General features: G+C 34.3%; 1 protein-coding gene across 4 annotated transcripts in view; it reads right to left on the bottom strand.

Annotated features, from left to right (window-relative positions):
* Mipol1 (mirror-image polydactyly 1) overlaps nucleotides 1-18,317 on the bottom strand; it is a 298,080-nt gene that overhangs the window by 85,871 nt on the left and 193,892 nt on the right. For all 4 annotated transcript variants that reach the window (XM_070026861.1, XM_070026875.1, XM_070026853.1 and 1 more), the window contains one exon: nucleotides 16,152-16,246. In XM_070026861.1, coding sequence (XP_069882962.1) covers nucleotides 16,152-16,246 — 95 coding nt within the window. The remainder of the gene's footprint in view (nucleotides 1-16,151; nucleotides 16,247-18,317) is intronic.

Genomic DNA, 18,317 nt, shown 5'->3' with positions numbered 1-18,317 from the left:
TCTATAAGTATTTTGGTATCAGATTTTTTTTATAAATCTTTTAAGTATTGCTTAGCTGACAAAAATGTTATAAGTATTTTCTTTGCCAAAATAGATATCTGTCATAGTGTCACATTTTTTATTTATAATAGATTCTTTCATATGTTGATTTCTAATATATTTTCAATTTAAAATATTATTGACAAATATCTAACTGCAATATATTTATTTCCTCAATATTAGAAGGATAGAATAAATTAAAAAGTTCATTCAATCTTAACTATATCCTGAAGATGTAATCACCAATATTAACTGTAGAAACTATAACACAAAAAGATTTTGTTTTTGGCAGTTGTGGGGCTTGAACTCCACTTTAAGCCACTGTTCCACTTCTGTTTTCTTTGTGTCTTTCTTTTTCTTTTTTTTTTTTTTAATTGTATTTTATTTTATTTGAGAACATACTGTACAGGGGGGCTACAATTACATGGGCAGGATAATGCATACATTTCTTACCAAGCATTGCAGCCTCCTCCTTTGTTTACCCTTCACTTCCCTTCCCCGCCTCCCCCCTCCCCCCACCCAATTTTACCCCCCTCCCCCCACCCAATTATACCCCCCTCCCCCCCCACACACCGACATTGTAAAGCTGGTTTTGACATGACATTTTGTACTTCTCATTGTTGCAACAGGTCCACCTGAATCCTTAAACGACTTGTTTGTCCCCATCTCCTCCACATGTTATACTGACATCAAATATAGTGAAAGCGGGGGTTACACTGTGGGGGAGGGACATACAAAGCAACAAAGAAATAATCTTATAAATGCGTTAGAAACACATGCATGAAAGAAACGAAAACATTAAAATACATATTTAAGGGTTCATTTTCCTAACATCACATTATCTGACCTTTTCCGCTTGACTCATACCTATACTAGATATTGCAAATAAGGGAAACCATGGGACCTATGCTTCTTTGGGCCTGGCTTACTTCACTTAATATAATTTTTTCCAAACCTTTCCATTTCCTAACAAATGGGGAAATGTCATTCTTTCTGATGGAGGCATAGAATTCCATTGTGTATATATACCACATTTTCTTGATCCATTCATCTACTGAGGGGCATCTGGGTTGGTTCCATATCTTAGCTATGGTAAATAATGCTGCAATAAACATAGTTGTGCTGGTAGCTTTAGTGTGGTCTTGTTTGTAAACATTTGGGTAAATGCCCAAAAGTGGGATTGCTGGATCATAGGGGAGATCTATGTGAAGTCTTCTGAGGAACCTCCATACTGCTTTCCAAAGTGGTTGAACAAGTTGTGTCTTTCTTTTTCATTGGCTAATTGGTGAAGAGTCTCATGGGGACTTTTCTGCCCCAGCTTGCTTTTAGCCAAGATCCTCAGATCTCAGCCTCCTGAGTAGCTAGGATTAAAAGAGTAAGCCACCAGCACCCAAAGCAATTTTTTTTTTTGTTCATTGTGGAAAGAATTTTTTTTTTTTTGGGTACGGTCGTGGGACCTGAACTCTGGGCCTGGGCGCTGTCCCTCAGTTCTTCAGCTCAAGGCTAGCGCTCTACCACTTCAGCCACAGCGCCACTTCTGACATTTTTCTTTTTGCTTATGTGGTGCTGAGGAGTTGAACCCAGGGCCTCATGCATGCAAGGCAAGCACTCTACCACTGAGCCACCTTCCCAGCCTGAAAGAAAAATTTTAAACAAGCCATTTTAATGAAAAAGATGGAGTAGAAATTGCAGACTAATAATATATGTTTGTTAACTGTAATGTAACAAATTAATGAGCTATTATAACATTTATGAGATAATTAGAAGTTTTAACACTGACTAGGCATTTGATGTTATTAGGAAATTACTGTTGCAGGGTGCTGGTTGCTCAAGTTTGTAATCCTAGCTACTCAAGATGGTGAGATCTGAGGATCGAAGTTCAAAACTAGTCTGGACAGGAAAATCTATGAGATTGTGAACTCCAATTAACCACCAGAAAGCTGGAAGTGGAGCTGTAGCTCAAGTGGTGAAGTACTAGGCTTGACGATAAAAGCTCAGGGACAGTGGGCAGGCTCTGAGTTCAAGTCACAAGACCAGGAAACAAGAACAACAACACTGCCCCCACTTTTTAAATTTTAAACAAATTACAGAAATATTTGAGCATCAGTTAAATTGATGTTTTAAAGAATAAATTCCATATTCTCAAAGCTTTCCAGGAAAAATGGAAGATTAAAATGAAGTTCACTTTGGCATTAAGGTTTCTGCAATTTTCTCTCGGTTCCATAGTATGTTCATTATAGTCTTTTCACTTTTGCTTCAACTGTTCTTTCAGGATAGTGTCCTTTCTCTCCTCTTCACAGAATTCTAGTTCATTTATATCCAGTTTCCAAGAATTCTAGGAAATCTTATCTATTCTAAACAATTTAACTCTCTCTACTCCAAAACTTTCTATGAAAATGTCCAATCATTTAAATTTTTAAAACATTTTTTATTTATATACACAAATATACATAGCTCTCTGTCTCTCTTAATATATTCACACAGAACTGAAATTGGCTATCTGGTTAATGATTATTTTTAAATGTGGTTACTGTTATGCTACTGAATTTTCTATAGCACTGATAAAACAACAAAGTAATACTATAACATACTTATAAAAATAAAGTATGATTAAATAAAGTTACCGTCAGAAGCAGTATTTGCCTTTTGTAGCGACACATTACACTAGAGTTTAAAGGTTCTCAAACGAAACAAAGCAAAACATTTCAGTAGTATTCCTTTTAAAAATCCAAACATTGACTGCAGTTGTAATCTCTACAGAGATTGGTTGAACACAAAGACTTAAATTCCAAAGCAGATCAGATTCTTTTGCTACTATGGACTCAGTGGGGTTTTGTGTAATAAGCATATCCAAACCAGGAAAATAGTGCCAAAGTACCAGTTATGTCTCAGGACACTTCTGATGGAGGTGGAGTTGGGGAAAGCTTTCTCCTAGACAGAGTTAAAGACCCATCAGAAGAGTTAGTTACTAGTTATCTTCAGTCATTGGTCATAGTGTGGCCTAGGGCATGTTACTCTGTGATTTAATTTCCCCATTTGTAAGCAGGATCATTTCTCACAAGGATATGTATCAGGTTAAAGAAGAACTCCAAGACCCAGAAACACAAGAAATCAAAGGAAGGTTGGACAAATGGGATTGCATGAAATTGCAGAGCTTCTGCATGGCAAAGGACATAGCTAGTAAGATCAATAGAAAGCCCACGGATTGGGAGAAGATCTTTACTAGCCATACAACGGACAACGGTCTCATATCTAAAATATACCTGCAACTTAAAAAATTAAATCCCCCAAAAACAAATCTTCAAAGAAACAACTGCCCAATAAATAAGTGGGCGAAAGACTTAAAGAGAAACTTCTCTTAAGAGGAAAGAAGGATGGCCAATAGACACATGAAGAAATGCTCAACCTCTCTAGCCATAAAAGAAATGCAAATCAAAACAACATTGAGATTCCACCTCACCCCGTTTAGAATGGTTATAATCAAGAACTCTAATAGTAACAGATGCTGGAGGGGATGTGGACAGAAGGGAACCATACTACATTGTTGGAGGGAATGTAAACTTGTTCAACCACTTTGGAAAGCAGTATAGTGGTTCCTCAAAAGACTCCACATAGAGCTTCCCTATGACCCAGCAATCCCACTTTTGGACATTTACCCAAATGATCACAAACAAGACCATACTAAAGCTACCAGCACAACTATGTTTATTGCAGCATTATTTACCATAGCTAAGATATGGAACCAATCCAGATGCCCCTCAGTAGATGAATGGATCAAGAAAATATGGTATATATACACAATGGAATTCTATGCTTCCATCAGAAAGAATGACATTGCCCCATTTGTTAGGAAATGGAAAGACTTGGAAAAAATTATATTAAGTAAAGTAAGCCAGGCCCAAAGAAACATAGATCCCATGGATTCCCTTATTTGCAATAACTAGTATATGTCTGAGTGAAGCAGAAAAGGTCAGATAAGTTGATGTTAGGGGAATGAACCCCAAGATAAGCATTCAAATTTTTTTTTCTTTTCATGCAATTGTTTCTAACATACTTATAAGCTGATTTCTATGTTGCTTTGTATGTCTCTCCCCCACGGTATAACCCATGCTTTCACTGTATTTGATGTTGGTATAATTTGTGGAGGGGAAAGGGAAAAAACCCTTTGCAACAATGAGATGTACAAGTCGTTATGTCGAAAAACGAATTTAACAACTTTGATGGGGGAGTGGGGGAGGATTGGGTGGGGGAAGAGAGGAGTATGGGAAGGGATGGGAAGGGGAAACAAAGAGGAGGCAACAATGTTTGATAAGAAATGTACTTGTTATCTTGCCCATGTAATTGTAACTCCTCTGTACAGTATTCACACAATAACAAAAAATTTTAAAAAGAGAAAATGTTCTTCAAAAAAAAAAAAAAGAACTCCAAGATAAGAGATAATAGAAGTTAGAAATTAGAAATGTGACTTCATAAAATTACATTGTTTATTGTCTCACAAAAATTTTGGCAGAAAACATTGGCAGAAATGTTTAATTTGAATGTGTATTTGGTGAAATCATCTTTGATGATTAGGAATGATTAAAATTATTAAATACATAATTCAATAGTTTTGCACATTAAAATGTAATTTTATGAATTAAAAAACCTCATAAAATATTGTAAAGTATAAAAACTACAAACTTAATCTCAGTCCAGTATATAATTCTGATTGAATATTGTCTTCAAGCTCCATACAAGTAAAAAAAACTAAACCTTGATTTCAGTAAAAACTGGCTCCTCATAAAAAATGATTCCATACTGCTGTTATAATGTTGTATTTAGAATTTAAAACATAAAACTGCTCAAATACATATGAATAGGCTCTCAAGGAATAGTTAATGATGCCAATATAAACTCCCACAAAGATTATAATAGCAATGGTTCACCTTTCTTAATATCTACCTCTATACTCGTGTGCTGTAGAAAGCAATGTATGTGCATTATTTCATTTGATTATTCCCATGATATCAGGCAGGCATAACTACAATTCCTATTTTACAGGTCAGGAAATTGAGGATTTGAGAGGATAATTATCTGTCAAAGGTTACTCACTAGAAAGTCAGAACCTGGACCATCTGTCTTATTGTAGTGTTAACTTTGAGTTAAAAATTGTGGAAAGAATGTAGAATGCAAAACAAAAACTTTATAAATAAAAAAGATGAAGAAAGCCCGATTTAAAGCAGATTTAGAAATATATGAAGTCTTCATTCTGATTATAATTTAGGTCAATACTATTTCTAATTTTCTAGAACCATTTTCAAGTCTTAGCCCTTCCTTCATACTACTTAAAAGACAATAAAATAAAAAAATAAAATAAAGTTAAAAAAGAAATTTAAAAACTATTGTCCTAGCTGAGAACATCTAACCAAGATTCACAGAGCAAATATACCTTATATGGTTTCAAGAAAGTTAAAGTATTTATCAGATTAACAATCTCTAATAAAACAAAACTGAAAACAATTCATAGGCTTTGACTTCCTCATTATTGCACACAGCAACTGAATATTGTTTATTTTTTATTCAGTCAAAACCAGCAAATTTTAGGAGGTATTTGAGGAAATGCCTGAATGTATACTAATAGAAAATAAAAACAGTCATAAACTTCTTATAAACCTAAAAAAACTAAGAGACAATGTATAACAATATCATTTAGAACTTAGCAACCAAACAGTAAATAGGTTAAACCATGGGTAAACTTAAAAGTTTCTTAAGAAATGTAAGTGGAGCATTTTTTATTCTGATCTGAATTTATAAACCAACTTTTGCTTGTAATTAGGGGAAAATGTTTAGTCAAGTATGTTTTGAGTGTGGCAACTCTTGTAAAATTCATGTTAACGCTAGAGAACAACTATTTCATAATATAAAGAATGAAACCTCTAACTACTTCATATATAATTGAATCTTGAATATTTACACATTAAAATGCCTAACTGGAGGTAAACATTTATCCTTTTGGGAGAGGCCCAGGTAGAAAAGCCCCATGGCAAAATAACAATATTAAGTCCCGGATATCTGTGTGCACTGCCAGTGCCACCCAGTCTTAAAAATACTGCTGGATCATCATGCTCATCCTCGGTCAATATTTACTAAGCTCTTTATGACAGCAGTGGCATTAGAAAGTTTATAGACTCGCTTCAGGATGTCAGCTTATTATATCTTGTATTATATTGTTTTATATATATATATATATATATATATACACACACACACACATATACTTTATGGTTTTGCAATTACTAATGCAAAAGTTCTTGAACAAAAGTCACTAATTATTAGTGATAATATATATTTGCCAAACATTTTAAACTAGTTTCAATATAAATTTTAATGCATCTAATAATATATGTATTTTGGAAAAGAAAGGAGAGAGAAAACACTTAGGATTCAATATGTTAAGAAATCTAATTATACTGAATGAACTTTCTTAAAACAGAAAAGTAATCTCTTTTTTCACTGTCATTCCATAGCTAATGTTCATTGAATTAAAATGTTCAAATTGGCACTCTTCCTTACAAGCTTGTCATGATCCCTCATTCCTTCAGGAAGGAAGAATGTTAAGATTAATCTTGTTTTTTGGGTTGGTTATGTTTTTCTTAACATCTTAGTTTATTTTTAAACAATTACAAATATTTAACAAATCTAAAATATAAACGAGATTATTATTTATATACATGTTTTTCATAGTGTAGATACATTTTAGATTCAACTCTCATATATTCTGCCTTATTTGTGAAGTATAACATTAAAATATAATTTTATTAGATGTTTATTTCTAGTATGGTTATTTATAGATAATTTATGTAGGGTATTACAGATCAGAGTCTTTTAAAATTACATTTTCATTTTTTTTATTTATAAAGAAAGGAATTCATGCACATAACAACTTAAAACTTTACCAGGGCATAAAACAAAAGTTAAAAGTTTCTCTCTTCATGTTAACCATTCATTCTAATCAATCTGAATATTAGACTAAATTTCCATCCCAAGACAATCTGCTGTTAGAGTCAAGAAGCATCAATGTCTATGCACATCCTCATATATGTTCATTCATTCATTCAACATTTGAACATCTAAGATAGGTACTGATACACTCCAACGTTACACTGATAAAAGTGTAGGTGCAATGGTAAACAAAATAAAATTCTTGTCTTTGAAAAACTTTCATTCTACAGAACCATTCACAGGTCCAACATAGTACAGTACCATGTAGGCATGACTATTACAAAAAATAATAAGAGAAAAAGAATAAAAGGATATAATGAGGGTATAGGCTATTTTAGCTAATGTGCACTCTACCACTTCAGCCAGTGCCACTTCTGGCCTTTTCTGTTTATGTGGTACTGAGGAATAGAATCGAGGGCTTCATGCATGCTAAGCAAGTACTCTACTAGTAAGCCAAATTACTAGCCCCCAATATTTTATTTATTTATTTATTTATTTACTTACTTACTTATTGGTCAGTTGTGGGCCAGGGCACTCCCCCTGAGCGCTTTTGCTCAAGGCTACCACTCTAACCACTTTGAGCCACAGCTCAAAGTGGTTATTTAGTGACCTCATTTTGCTCTACATCTCTATAAAAGACTAATGCAGACATAGGGCTAGGTCATTTTATATCCAAACATGTAACTCAGCCACATGTGTATCACTAAATCCTTGTTATATTCATTACACACAAAACTACTATGGAGAAGGAACTTTGATTAAAAAAAACCCTTCATTTATTGTATTAAATTTGATTGCTACTAACTTTGCACCTGTCTACAAAAGGGCTGCTATATATCATAAATCATATATATTTGTACTTTATATTAAGTACAAAAGTCCTAGCAAGAACATTAAAATATACATTTATACAACAATTGCAAGGGAAAATGAAGTGTAAATCACAACAGGAACCACAGGAAAGAAATATGATAGAAATTCTAAACAGAATATCAGAAAAGAATTAATTAAATAGTTTACAGTTAAAGTAAGTTATGAAGGTTCATAAGAAAAAGATGGATAGAGATGGAATCTTGCAAGAAGAATCAGTGACACAGGGGACACATAACAATTTATGCCAATTATGTCAATTCAGTGCAATGAGTTATTTGTTGAATACCTACTTCATGGAAGGAAGTGTACTGGTGACACCAATAAGAATGAAAATGGGAAGCCAAAGATAAACAGTGAAGTTTTAAAACAACATAGAATTCAGAAAGAATTAGAAACAGAGTTGGTAGAAACATAAAAGGTCATGAATGTTGGAGAAAAGGGTTTGGCATTTATTGTAAAGGTAATGTACTATTGAAGGCTGGTGGTGGATGACTGACAGGGTGAAAAGTATTTCAAGAATCTTAAGGAAAATAAATAATGGAAATAAGTGTCAAGAAATACTTGACATGAAATTATTTAAGTGTGATCTGTGTTGGAAAAGGCAAAAGTGACAATCATTGAAAGGAAAAATCTAGCAAAAAAGTCCATGACAGTCTAATTCTAAGTTAACCAGCACAAAGTCAGTTGGGGGCATAATTTAAGTCCAAGAGCTCCAGCTGGGCATGCATAAGGTCATAAATTCAAACTCTGGCACTAGAAAACAAAATAAAACAAACCCCCAAATCCCAAACAACCCAATCCCAAGAAACATTCAAACACCTTATCGCATTGGTTTTCATATTAAACTTGTCATACTTTATCTCTGTTAATAGGTGAGTTACTGACATTCAGAAAGTAACATTGTCACATTCTATAGGTAAAGAGGAAATTAAGAACTTTAAAATACATTCCATAGTAAGTGGGTATATAGCAGTTGTAAAAATTAAATTTCCTACAGAAAACACAGAAATGATAATATTTTTGTTACTAAATGGGCCAATTAGCACAATGGTTAAAATCTAGAACTAATGAGATCAGGACTTAAGGTTCAACTCCATTCTCAATAAAGAGTTTGTGTTGAGAAAAATAATGCTTTATGGTTACAGTTTGCATGTTATAATCACTCTTGACTGTCTTATCAATTCATAATTCTTACTGACAAATGTGTATATGTGTATGTGTATGTGTGTATATTCACATAAGGTGAACTAATACATGACTGTAGAAAAACTAAAATTTCACTTCTGTTTATTTCAAAGAGCCTTTATCTTTATGGCTTCTACGGTATTAGTATATATGTACATATATTCATATATTTATATCACAAACTACTAAGTAGGAAACATATTCAACCCACTTTTCTTTATAACAGACTCATGAATTATTTAGTTATTAAAAAGTACCAATACAATCATGAGAAACATACTACCTTAAAGCATGGTACAACCTATGCAATACTGTGAAATTTTCTATGTTCTGAGTGGCATTACGTTTTTTATATAAAAAATTTAATCATGTATTTTAAAATTAAATTAAATTTAAATTTAAATATGTATATTAAATTTTATTCTCCTGGCACCAAACAACAGTATCTTATTCTGGTACCAACATTTAACTTGTTTTTTCTTTAAGCAAAAGGAAATAGAAAGAAGTACTACAAAGACAGCAAGTATTGAAACTTAGGCATTCTCTCCATTAGAAAACAGTTTGTTATTATTATGCCCCTTGAACTTAGGAATGCAGCACTACAGGTTTACAACAGCAAGAAAAAAAATCATTACCAAATATGAATCTAATCTCTACAAGTTTAAGATTGCTCCTTGATAAAACTGCTTAGATTTATACTGTCGAAGTTGTGAATAAGTTTACCATTTGGTATAACAATAAGGAGTTACTAATACCTTACTAGTACTTTTATAATAAAATTTATTTTAAACTCCACATTGTGTGGAGAGCCGGTGGCTCACGCCTGTAATCCTAGCTACTCAGGAGACTGAGAGCTGAGGATCATGGTTCAAAGCCAGCCCAGGCAGGAATGTCCGTGAGAATCTTATCTCTAATAAACCATTCAGAAAACTGGAAGTGGTGTTGTGGCTCAAGTGGTAGAGTGCTAGCCTTGAGCTGAGGAGCTGAGGGACAGTGCCCAGGCCCAGAGTTCAAACCCCATGACTAACAAAAAAAATAAAATAAACCTTCACACTGTTATTCCTCGCTTGCTAGTTCCTTGGTTTATGTAAAAGTGCTACCTATTACAATGTTTAATATGTCTACCACTCATCTACCTGGTGCCAGCCTCTATCTCTAAAGGAAACAGAGTCAAAATGTCTTCTAACACTTCAAAGAAGAAAAAAAAATATATTTCTATACAATTCCAACAGTAGCCCTTATCTTAACCCAGTAAAAGCAAATGATTTTTTGGAAAACAAATAAAAAGAATAAAAGTAAAAATTAAAGCAGGGTAGAATGAACATCACTGGCAATTTCTAATCTGTCTTTAAAACTAGTAATTAGTCAATATCTCATTTATTTTGGTAGTAGAAAGAGTCAGACTGATGTATCTGGAGGATGGACTTCCCCTAAATTTTTCACATTCTTCTGTGGTCTTACATAGCACAGTTTTTTTTTCTTCTTTTCCTACATCTATAATCTACATGCCACTCTTTATTTCAATATGTAGCTTTATTTATATCTATTCTCATGTGACTTTCTATTTTTGTCTTTACACTAGGCATGCTAACACATATCAGTGTTTCTAAGGAAACAATAGTGAATATTTACTAGTTCGTAAGTCTCAACATTTTTGTTTCTTGTGACCTTCACATCTTCTCAATTTCACTGTTTCTAAGGTACTGCCTTATATATTATCTTTGCTAAGAAATAAGTTGTAGTTATGAGATCTTAATAGCAATGTACCAACTTGTAACTTCCTATCCTTTCAGCTCTTAAATATTATGCATTCTTTGATCTTCTTAAAACTTACGGTTTCTTGACTCTTCCTTTTTCCCCTGAGTATCAATGTCCCTTCAACTTTATTTCTTGTCCGGTTTAGCTTAGGCTATGTCTCATAATTTCACCAACTCTTTTGATGTTTTTTGGTATCCTCAGTGATTCTGTACTCCATCATTTTTGCCTTGAATATGTATAATCCTGAGTCATTATGGTCCTTTGGATTTTGTACTGGTATACGAATGTATTGTCAGATAACTGTATAAGCAAGAACCCATACAAATTTATTGCATCTGTTCCCAACTGAGTTCTAAGATTGCATGATTTTCTTGCTAGTTTTGTTTTGTCTCTCATTCTCGTTAGTAGCTACTCTGTTATTCCTGTCAAAGCTTCTTTAACCTCTCATGTCCATGGACCTCTATTTTATAGTAAAAAATAACTCTGTCCTCACATTTATTTATATTCATAATCGTGTGTGTGTGTGGGGGTGTGTGTGTGCATGTGCATGTGCGCATGTGCGGGGGGGGGGGGTGGGGAGGGTGCCTGGGGCTTGAACTCAGGGTTTGGGCACTGTCCCTGAACTTTTTTGCTCAAGGCTAGTGCTACCACTGAAGCCACAGTGCCACTTTTGGCTTAAAAAAAAAAAAATTGGCGGTTAGAGATAAGAGTCTCAAGGACTTTCCTGCCCAGACTGGTTTTGAACCACAATATGAAAATCCTCAGATTCCAGTCTCCTGAGTAAATAGTATTCTAGACATGAGCCCTGGTGCCCAGCTCATAATTATTCTTTTCTCCTTCACTCTCTTTTCTTCCTTTCTTCTTTTCTTTCTCTTTTTCTTTCCTTCCTTCTTTCTCTTTCTTTCATTCTTTCTCTTCCTTCCTTCCTTCCTTCCTTCCTTTCTTTCTTTCTTTCTTTCTTCCTTTCTTTCTTTCTTCCTTCCTTCCTTTCTTTCTTTCTTCCTTCCTTTCTTTCCTTCCTCCCTCCGTCCCTCCCTCCCTTCCTTCCTTCCTTCTCTCTCTCTCCCTCTCTCCCTCTCTCTCTCCCTCTCTCCCCTCTCCCTCTCCCTCTCTCCCTTTCTCCCTCCCTCCCTCTCTCTCTCTCTCTCTCTCTCTCTCTCTCTCTCTCTCTCTCTCTCTCTCTCTCTCTCTCTCTCTCTCCTCTTCCTTTCTTTTTTCACAGTTTTAAAGAGTTCATTTACTAAAGAGAAAGTAAAGTCCAGTTAGGAGAGTGAGCAGCAGGAACTAGAAACCAGTTAGCCACTATGTGATCAGAGACAGACTCCCCACTATTTTCCCTGTTTTCTACGACCATAACTATCCATTCTTTTTGTTCAATGTGAATCCTTGTGGATATTACTATTGTCTTAAAGGCATAAAATGAGAAAAATTTTTCTTTAAAAAAATAATACCAATGAGGAAAAAACTATTTATGAAGTGTATCTTTGAATCTGTTTAGAAGAGAACAGATAATTCTTACATTCACATGGAGAGGAAAAAGACCTTTGAAAGTGAATACTTTGGCTGGGGATATAGCTGAGTAGTAAAGCTCTTGCCGAGCATATATAGCAAGGCCTTGGGTTTGACCCCAGCGAAAAAAAACCAAATATTTTAGCTTTTTAATTAAAAAAAATCATTTGTTTATCTTCTGCAACTAAGCAAAGAGAACTGTCCTTAAGAGTGTGTTTTTTAAGAAGCAATGTCAGTTTCTGCAAAATTATCATAAACCTCTTCTTATTCTTGGGTCCTGTCACTTTATCAAGAGAGCAGCTCCTGTCCTATCTCATAGGATGAGTAAGAGATTTCCTAATAGCCCTTATTATCAATGCAGTGATGCTAACTTTCACATTCTAATAGCTATAGTCAGGGCACAAATCTCACAGATTGCATAAGTCTTAATAAAGGGTTAAAATACACACTTTTATTAGGAAGAGATGCTACTTTAATATAATGATCTGAAATATCAGGTCTCAAACTTGCCTACACATGGGAATTTCCAGAGCTTAGAAACACACTGATACTTGGAATTAACCTGGGTTGGGTTAGATAGGCATCAGGAATTCTAGAGTCTTCCCAGGTGATTCTATAACTAGTTGTAAAAAATCAGAAAAAAGACTATATCACTCTATAAAACACTGTAATATTCATTCTAAAAACAAAAGGTGAAACAGTAAGATGTACTCATTCACTGCAAAGGTTTGCTTACCTGAACACTCATCTATAGACCCTGATTGTAATTGTCAAGAAAGCAAATGATTTCCAATCAGGGACAAGTCAAACATACTTAGTATTTCATAATCATGATCATGTTCTAAAGCTACTGATGTATCAGAAGTATCTCAAAGAAGTATCACAAACTGAATAAAGAGCAGAAATATCATGTCACACTTAAAGAGAGACACATAAAGAGATGCTTAACCTCTCTAGCCATAAAAGAAATGCAAATCAAAACAACATTCAGATTCTACCTCACGCCAGTTAGAATGGCTATAATCAAGAAATCTAATAACAACGGATGCTGGAGGGGATGTGGCCAAAAGGGAACCCTACTGCATTTTTGGTGGAAATGTAAACTAGTTCTACCACTTTGGAAAGCAGTATGGAGGTTCCTCAAAAGACTCCATATAGAGGGCTGGGAAGGTGGCTCAGTGGTAGAGCGCTTGCCTTGCATGCATGAGGCCCTGGGTTCGATTCCTCAGCACCACATAAGCAAAAAGAAAAAAACCCAGAAGTGGCACTGTGGCTCAAGTGGTAGAGTGCTAGCCTTGAGCTGAAGAGCCAAGGGACAGTGCCCAGGCCCAGAGTTCAGGCCCCACGACCGGATCCAAAAATAAAAAAAAAATTTAAAAAAAGATTCCATATAGAGCTCCCCTATGACCCAGCAATTCCACTTTTGGACATTTACCCAAACGATCACAAACAATGCCATACTAAAACTACCAGCACAACTATGTTTATCACAGCATTATTCACCATAGCTACTATATGGAACCAACCTAGATGCCCTTCAGTAGATGAATGGGTCAAGAAAATGTGATCTATATATGTATATATATAATATATAGTATATAACATATAATATACATATATATATATAATGGAATTCTATGCCTCCATCAGAAAGACTGACACCACCCCCATTTATTGGGAATGGAAAGACTTTCAAAAAATTATATTAAGTGAAGTAAGCCAGGCCCAAAGAAACATAGGTCCCATGGTTTCCTTTATTTGCAATAACTAGTATATATTTGGGACAAGCAGAAAAGGTCAAAAGCTATGTACATATGACCATATAAGATGTTGCTAAGCAAAATAAACCCCAAGATAGGGACACAAGAGAAATTTTCTTTGGTGCTGTTGTTTTTAATGTACTATGTTTTTTTTAAAATATGTTCCGGTTGTCACTGTATTTTATTCTAGTGCCCTGCATCTTGTATATATATTTTTCTAATTTGGGGAGGGGAAGGGAAATAACAAAATGCTGAAACAAGAATACAGGTTGATCCATTGTAACAATGGTGAAAACGAACTTTACAATGTGGGGGTGGGGAGGGAGGAATTGAGGAGGGAAGGGATAGTAGGGGAAAAACAAAGGAGGGGGTAACAATGCTCGATTACCTTGTTCATGTAATTGTAACTCCTCTGTACAGTATCTTTACGATAAAAACTATTTTTAAAATATCATGTCACAGAGTTCTGGATATGAGAAGTTTGCAATCAGGTGTCAGATGGGCTGTACCCTCCATGATGGCTGTAAGCAAGAAGCCTTCCTCATCTCTCCTAATCTTTACAGTTTGCTGGGAATCTTCCGCCTTCTCTTCCGTGGCAATCTTCTCCAGTGTCTTAGTATTGTCTGTGTTCAGATTTCCCCTTTTTATACCACCACCAATCTTACTGAATTCCAGCACAGGCTATTGCCTTTATTTTAACTTCATTAGCTTTCAAAACCACACTATTTCAAGGTATGTAATATGCTGAAGTGAGTAACAATTAGCAGTTCAGTTTCTTATTGATAGGGACAGATTGCGGTGGGGGAGACAATTCAAGCTATAAAACAACCAACTGCTGTAGACAATGGTGTGAATCATTGGTTCTTACCCTAGGAGTGGGAAAAACTTAAATTTTATTTTCACTTCACTGTGAAGAACAGTGTTCCCTACAATTATGAATATAGGCCACAGTCAATTAGCAATATTTGTGCTTCTTGAGTCTATTCAAACAGAAATAAATTACTGGTATTTTCAAGGCACACTTCAGCATTTGTAGGTCTCACAATACCATTAACAGACATTTACACTTAAACTTTGAAATTATAGTTAACAGATCTGCTGCTAAATCTAGCTATTTAATGCATGAACAATGACTCACATATATAGTAATATATGACATAATACTTTCATGGTTGCATTTTACTAGAATTGATATTGATTTATTTGTATTTTATGTATTTAATAATGCATTTAATATGTATTTTAGTATTTTTTCAGTCCTGGGATTCAAGCTAGGGCTTTGCATATGGTCAGCAAGTGCTCTACCACTGAACTATATCCTCAGTAACATTATTCTAAGAAATCCATATATATATATATATATATATGTGTATATATATATATATATATATATATATATGCAAACATATATATTTTGATAAACTACAGCCTCAGTGAATCCTCAAGTTTCATACTCAAAGCTTTAAACTCAGTAATCAAAAAATATATACAGGGCATTGTACAAACTTTTAAAACTATGATTCAATGTGAGAATATACATAGTTTATATATAACCCAATATACAATCCTACCTGGCTCTCATACACAAAACTTACAACTGAAACAAAAGTAAAAAATAATATTTATCCTTTATACAGAAGAAGCACTCTGACATTTTCTTTCATTTAAAAGATGCCAGTTTTGTCCTACTGACTTAATTTCAAAACCACTTCTAGAACATGTCAGTGAAAAGCCTTTAGTGACATTTCTTTAGAAATTTCTCATAGCGTATTACAATGGGTAAAAAGTTGTCATTACTGCTATTTAGACAACTAATAAGGATATTTTATAATTTTGGCAGGAATGTAAATTTATGTTTTAACAAATGTAGGGAGTGCAAGAGTAAAATAATGAATATTTTGTGCATAAGTCATTTAAAACTTATAAAATACTTTAAGTGAATGTTTAATTTTACTGAGGTATATCTTCATTCAGTATTATAAAAATCATTAGAAATATTTCCCAATGTACAATATTTACTTAAACCAAAGCTAAAAAGAATTTTACCTGTAGTAAACTCGTAGTGTCTGGATTTCTTCTTCCAGTTTTTTGTATTGCTCAACTGCAGTTTCTTTGGCTTGCTGCATTGATGACAACTTTGCCTGCACATAATTAACATTTAAAAATTAATAGAAGTTTTGGTGTGTTAAAATATACTAGTACAATATAGGTAGAAGTCTTATATATCTATGAATGTAAAAAGTTAGCCATATTTTTATAACTGTCTCAGTTGCCTGCAAAATAATCCAATTATATGAATAATAGGAATAGTAAAGGGATGAATACATTAAATTTGCAGACCTTGTGCATTAGTAAACTTTAACCTAGTTCTATCTGTATTATCAGATATATATTCCTTTCTACAATGTTTAACTTTATACATAGAATTCAGAATGTGGAACATGGGTTCAGGGCAATATCTAGAGTAGAGATAAGCACAATGGGTGTTTCACATTTAAATTTAATGTTGCTCCACTCACTGCCTCTTATACTAGATTTCCTTTTAACTTTATTAATAGTAAAACTCAGAAAATTTTAAATATGCTGTCTAGCCATCTTTGATATTTAAAGTGAAAAGACACACAAAATTGCAACCTGATTCTTATAGATACGATTTAACCTTTCAATTCTTTTTCTGCAGAGAGAAAAAAAAAATCCCTGAAAGGAGAATGGCAGTAACTTTGAAGGTTAGAGATATTTTATTCAAGGTGTGTTATTCTTCTTTCTGGAGTAAAATATTCCAGTTTTAAAGGATAGGTAATAGCTTTGGCAAATATTTTAAAGTTATTTTTAACAGACAAAAGAATAAAAAGATGTCTCTTTGCTAGAGCACCCACACTCTGTTAGAGTGCTCAGTTTTTCTGCATTTTGTCTGCTTGCCTGCTTACCTACTCACTCAATACAGCTCCACCAACTTTTCTTAAAAAAAAAAAAAAGATATGGTGGCTCACACCTGGGAGGCATTAGTAGGAGGATTGCAGTCTGGGACAGGTCCTAGACAAAAAAAAATACAAGACTCTGCTTGACAAACAACTAAAGCAAAAAGGCTAGGAACATGTCTTAGATAACACAGTGTCAGCCTAGCAAGTGCAAGGCTTTGAGTTCAAACCCCAGTACCACCAAAACAATAACAACAATAATAATAAAGGCACGAATGTTATACAAATTATTGATGCAGCATGTAATACTTTTGTACATGTTGTAAATGTTATGCAATATTTAAATCAGCAAATCAGCTCAATATATTTCCTGCTTATCAATTCCTTTTTTTTTTTTTTAGTGCCAGGACTTGGGTGCTGTCCATGAACTTTTTTGCTCAAGGTTAGTGCTCTACCACTTGAGCCACAGCTACACTTCCAATTTTTGATGGTTAATTGGAGAAAAAAAGAAAAAAGTCTCACAGATTTTGCTGCTCCATTGTTTGTCAGCCCTTTTGTTTTATAAACTGATTTTGACACCTGGCTTACTTATCAATTCTTTATGGCAAAAACCTTTAATATATTTTCATGTAGCATTTTGGTATACCCAGTTCATTATTGTACCTTTTTAAAGATAGTATTCAAAGAGATGGACACTGATGGCTTATTCTTGTAATCCTAGTGGAGACAGGAAAATCCATGAGATTATTTCCAATTATGCACCAAAAAAGCTAAAGTGGAGCTGTGTGCTCATGTGCTGCAGTGCGGGTCTTGAGCAAAAAGAGTTCAAGGACAGCACCCAGACCCTGAGTTCAAGCCGGAGGACCTGCAAGAAAATAATCACAAGCTGCCTTTTCACCATTATTTCCATTGGATTTTATTTTTTTGGTGGTGGTGGGGGTGAGGTGGGAGTACTTGCTTTTTGCTGAAGGCTAGCATTCTACCACTTTGAGCCATAGCTCTAATTCTCCCCCCCCCCCTTGCTATTTAATTGGACATAAGAGTCTCAAGGACTTTCCCTGCCCTGGCTGGCTTCCAATCCTGATCCTCAGATCTTAGCCTTCTGAATAGCAAGAATTACTGGCATGAGCCACCAGCACCTGGCTCAAGATTATTTTTACTTGATACTTTTGCAAAGAAACAAAAAACGCTAAACAGAAAAAAAAAATTAAAACTAACCAAACAGCAAAGCAATTCTTGTGTCAGAAAACACCAAAATCAGGACTGTCCAGTCGTAATTTCTATAATGTAAATG

Source organism: Dipodomys merriami, unplaced genomic scaffold (assembly GCF_024711535.1).
Source record: "Dipodomys merriami isolate MVZ:Mamm:240054 unplaced genomic scaffold, mDipMer1.0.p SCAF_1, whole genome shotgun sequence".
NCBI classification, from domain to species: domain Eukaryota; kingdom Metazoa; phylum Chordata; class Mammalia; order Rodentia; family Heteromyidae; genus Dipodomys; species Dipodomys merriami.
This window is presented reverse-complemented; position numbering and strand designations above follow the sequence as displayed.